General features: G+C 26.3%; 1 protein-coding gene across 1 annotated transcript in view; it reads right to left on the bottom strand.

Moving 5' to 3' along the window:
* LOC145062592 (serine carboxypeptidase-like 13) overlaps positions 1-4,016 on the bottom strand; it is a 6,238-nt gene extending 2,222 nt beyond the window's left edge. Inside the window, exons 1-4 of the mRNA XM_079010173.1 lie at positions 3,798-4,016; positions 3,512-3,657; positions 264-340; positions 19-141 (exon numbers count right to left, since the gene is read on the bottom strand). Of these exons, the coding sequence (XP_078866299.1) occupies positions 19-141; positions 264-340; positions 3,512-3,657; positions 3,798-3,928 (477 nt within the window). The 5' untranslated portion in view covers positions 3,929-4,016. The remainder of the gene's footprint in view (positions 1-18; positions 142-263; positions 341-3,511; positions 3,658-3,797) is intronic.
* Positions 4,017-4,624: the final 608 nt, after the last annotated feature.

Here is a 4,624-nt window from a genome sequence, read left to right as displayed (position 1 = left end):
TTTTAACTTTTAATGAACCTTTCTTATAAATTCAGCGGTTTGTGACGCTGATGCTGTATCACTAGAACGAACGGCTTCTGGAGTTTTAGTATATGAATATCCTGTTAATGTTGGTGCATCCAAATATATCACGTTCGCCACCTTTGAAAAGATAAGAGATTTTATTGTAAGAAGATTAGATTATTTGTCAACTTAATTAATAAGAGTTCTTATATGGAAGGATATTACTATATATAATTAGTCACATGAGAGGTGTTACGTACCTTTGTCCATGAATTCGGGTCTAATTGTAGTGCTGGGACATTATCCATATAATTTCCGTACTGAATTTGCATGGGACCTAAAAAAAACATATTAATTCAGTAAAGTATACGTCAAATGAGACTCAAGAAAATACTATGTTTGGATACATTCTAAAATGCAATGCATAATTTTTCTTTAGTTTTGTTCATTCTCAACATAATTTTGAAACAAAATTGTGTTTGTATGTTCTACTAATTAAGAGTCGAGGGTTTTTTAAATGTTAATAATATATTTGTATTTAACTAGGAAAGTGGAAGGCTAAGACCATTTCTGTGGGTGGTCTCCTCACACTCATTAAACTGGTTCTTGTCTCTCTGTCAACTTACTTTATGTCTTTGTTTAAAGCTTAAACATCGCATAGTTAAATATCCATAAAGCTTCTAATTGTTTAAGTGATAAAGGTGTGAATCTTTTTTCTTGCTGCAAAAAAAGGATTGATTAATTAACAGAGCTTTATCGACTTTATGGAGTGATGTTTGGTACTCTTGTTGAGCGGTTGATGTATGTTTATCTCTCTTGCCTCGGCTTAAAGATCTAGTGGATTGATAAGCATACGTTGCTTATTTGGAACGAATAAAATTAATTTGAAATATACATTAAGATATAACAAACAAATATGTTTACAAGATGAATTTCACTTTGATAGACCAAATAAAAATGAAAATATAATACTAAAATCTGATGGAAAAATTAAAAATGAAAATATAATAGTAAATTGTGATAGCTAGGAACCTCTTCAATGCTATAGATTTTATAGATTATAAGGGTATCATAAATAGTGATAGCTAGGAACATCTTCAATGCTATAGATTTTATAGATTATAAGGGTATCATGTTATACCATATTAACAAAATATAAAACTTTTATTTTATAAACGTATCTCAATTATTATATAAAGCTTTTAATTTATAGGTAGTTGACACCAATTTACTTAAGATGTTAATCTATACATTTTATATTAATCATAAAATAAAACATAACATTTTTATAAAACTAAAATTATATTCAGCAACGTTCTTATTTTTCTAACTGGTTGCCACTGTTTTATTTATGATATTAATCTATATATTTTATATTCATTATAAAATAAAATAAAATATTTTTATAAAACTAAAATTCTATGATTCATATTGGTCTTATTTTCCTAAGACCAAATAAAATTCTTAACAAAAATACTTAACTAAAATTACTCTTGATTCCATTTTAAATGTATATATTATTAGAGAATCTCCAATAGTAAATGGTAAATATATGCCATAACTCGAAACTACTACCATAATACAAATGACATTAATGTTAACATCTAATTAAATAACATCTCTAATTGTTAATGTATCTTATAGGGTTTTTTTTTATAATTTTAACGAAGTTATAATTATCTATCTAAAATTTTCTATAAAACCACTCGTTTAATTAATTTTTAAGCACGTTATATTTTAATACGAAATATTATAATAAATATTATCATTAAACATTATTTTTTAATTAATTAATTATAGTACAATATATTGTTCAAAAAGAATATATATTACAATTCAGCATTCAGAAAAAAAATATCTTACATTGCATCATTCAGAAAGGAATATGTCACGCTTCATATATATAAATTACAAAGTTTATGTACATAGGAAAATTATAAATACAACTATGTGGAATCTTTATTTATATATATTAAATACGAAAATTTATTACGTTATATATATATATATATATATATATATATATATATATATATATATATATATATATATATATATATATATATATATTGAAAATATTATATAACGAGTATAAACTTATAATTCATACATTAAATGTTATAAAACAATTAATAGAAATAATTAATTAATAAAATATAAAAAAATAAAAAATTCAGTATAATTAAATAAGTGAATTTAAGTATGATAAATTATTTAAAAATAAGTTAAATGTACAAAAACATATAATTATATGGACAATTGGATATACGATATATATTAAATGGTTGTTTCCAAAACAAATAATTGGTTATAAGTGGTCAATATTTTGCTACTAAAAATTATTTAAAAGAAAAAGAAAAAAGAAACTTGGTTGCCGTTATATATTTTTTAGTAATGTTATCTATTAAAAATATATTTTTAATAAATGAATAGAGGAATTATATTCATTTTGTAATGGTGGGACCCAAGTTATCAAATGCATATTATCCTAAAAAAAAAGAAAAATAATATGATGGACCTAAAGTCCAAAACCAATGGTGGGTGCAAGTTGAAACGTGAAAGCGAAAATCAATGTATGCTTGAAATACTAGATACTAGGATGCAAAAAGTACATAAAATAACTTTTGTATTACTTAAAATATATAAATATATTTTGTTTAAAACTAGTCGTTTACTACTTAAGCTTAGATATATAACAGTTATAAATCACTTTTATATATATATATATATATATATATATATATATATATATATATATATATATATGTTTTCACTATCTATTGTGTGTATGTATGATTAATTCCGGACCAATAATTTTAGTTATTTTAAGAAAATAATTAACGTATATTAAATACTGAAGATGTAATTAATATCCATTATATCTTTAACATATAATATGCATTACTTTTTTAAAATATCAATATCCATTATTTTTTTAAAATAATTAAAATGATTAGTCCAAAATTAATCATATACAATAGATAATGAAAACAAAATAAACTAACCCTCTCTATATATATAAAGTGCCAACGTCACATCAACCTATTCACATAATTTTAGACATTACATGGTAGATAACAACCATTAAATCAGTTTGAATTATTGTTTTATATTAATGAATCGTTTGGTCAACGTACCATGATTGTAAGATTTAGAAGCATGAGTTTAAAGGATATGTTTTAGAAATATACGCAACTGTTTTCCTTATGGACCTACAAACATAAGTTTAAGTTGGGTTTTTACAAACATGCTCTTTTTCAAATTTTTTGTCAATAAAAGTATCATGCAATACACATGATCCAACTATTTTTACAAGACTTTAATGTCAAAGTACGTAAATTGTCACCACTATATTTATATATATATTTTTATGACATTTTATCAATTATATTACTCATTACCTCGAGAATGCTTTTACATTTACCAAGAAAAAAGTTAACAATAATATTTATATTTATATAAAAAAGGGGATGTGGGGTAAAACCGTGAAAGGGGTCGTGGTAGTTACCGATTTCAAAAAAGAAAGCTCGGAGGGTGCCACAGCCAGGTCCACCGGCAAGCCAGATAATGAGTGGATCCTCCTCAGGGTTCCCTTCCGACTCCACAAAGTAGTAGAACAGCTGCACAGCTTCATCTTCTCCGACTCCAATGTACCTGAATCAATGGAAACATACATAACCATGAACGGAAAGCTTCCCGGAGACTGTGTATACATATGTATCTTATATAATTCTCTGTGTTTTTATATGAAGAGAGAGAGAGAGAGAGAGAGAGAGAGAGAGAGAGAGAGATACCCAGTTTCGAGTTTGAATGGAAGAGGACCAGGGAATCCAGGTAGGGTTTCGACGATGGTATGAGAGTAGGCGATGAAGTTGGTGGAGGAAGCTAAGAGGAAGAGGATGAATAGTAACCCCATTATGTTCATCTGCGTGCTGTGTGTATTTCTGAAGTGTGAAGGTGAAAAGTTTGATTTTATAGGTTAAATATGGAAGAAGAGAGGGGCGTGCGTGTTCAATTAGATGGAGTAGGTAGAAGGGTGTGTATATATTGGTTAGGTAGAAAACCGTGCCAAAACACGTTTGGCTAAGGTTTGAATACAATAGCTTCCGTGCCAAAATAAAGTTTACTGTCCTTTTCTAGGAATTTTATTTTAGTAATCATTTTTAAATGTTATTTTAAAAATATAATTATAAGCTTTTTTTTTTTTGGAAAAATTACTATATGGTCGGGAATGGGTTATTTTAGACCCATTTCGAGAAAAAAGTTACGGTTATAGGATTCGATTCGGTTTTGTGGCCTTCATATAAATATTGTTTCGAAGTTCATTTGGACGTCACCTCTCGAACCTATATTTTTGAGACCGTTTCAAACTGCTATAAACTACATTCTGGGAGACTGTTTCGAACTCAATAATTCTCAAATGTCTTTTTCTAGAGGTGAAGAGTATAACTTTTATATTAAATTTATAATTATATGTCTTTATTACAGATTGTATGTTGACACCTATATAATTTATATAATTATATAGGTTTTATTTGTTTTTATATGATTTTTAGTGGTTTAAAGGGAATTATAGGATTGCATTTAGTTATATGTATGCTATATCGAAAAATCTTAAAAT

This window comes from Lactuca serriola, chromosome 7, assembly GCF_051521515.1.
Source record: "Lactuca serriola cultivar US96UC23 chromosome 7, Lser_US96UC23_V15, whole genome shotgun sequence".
NCBI lineage: Eukaryota > Viridiplantae > Streptophyta > Magnoliopsida > Asterales > Asteraceae > Lactuca > Lactuca serriola.
Note: the sequence above shows the minus strand (reverse complement) of the source record. Positions and strands in the feature narration are given on the sequence as shown.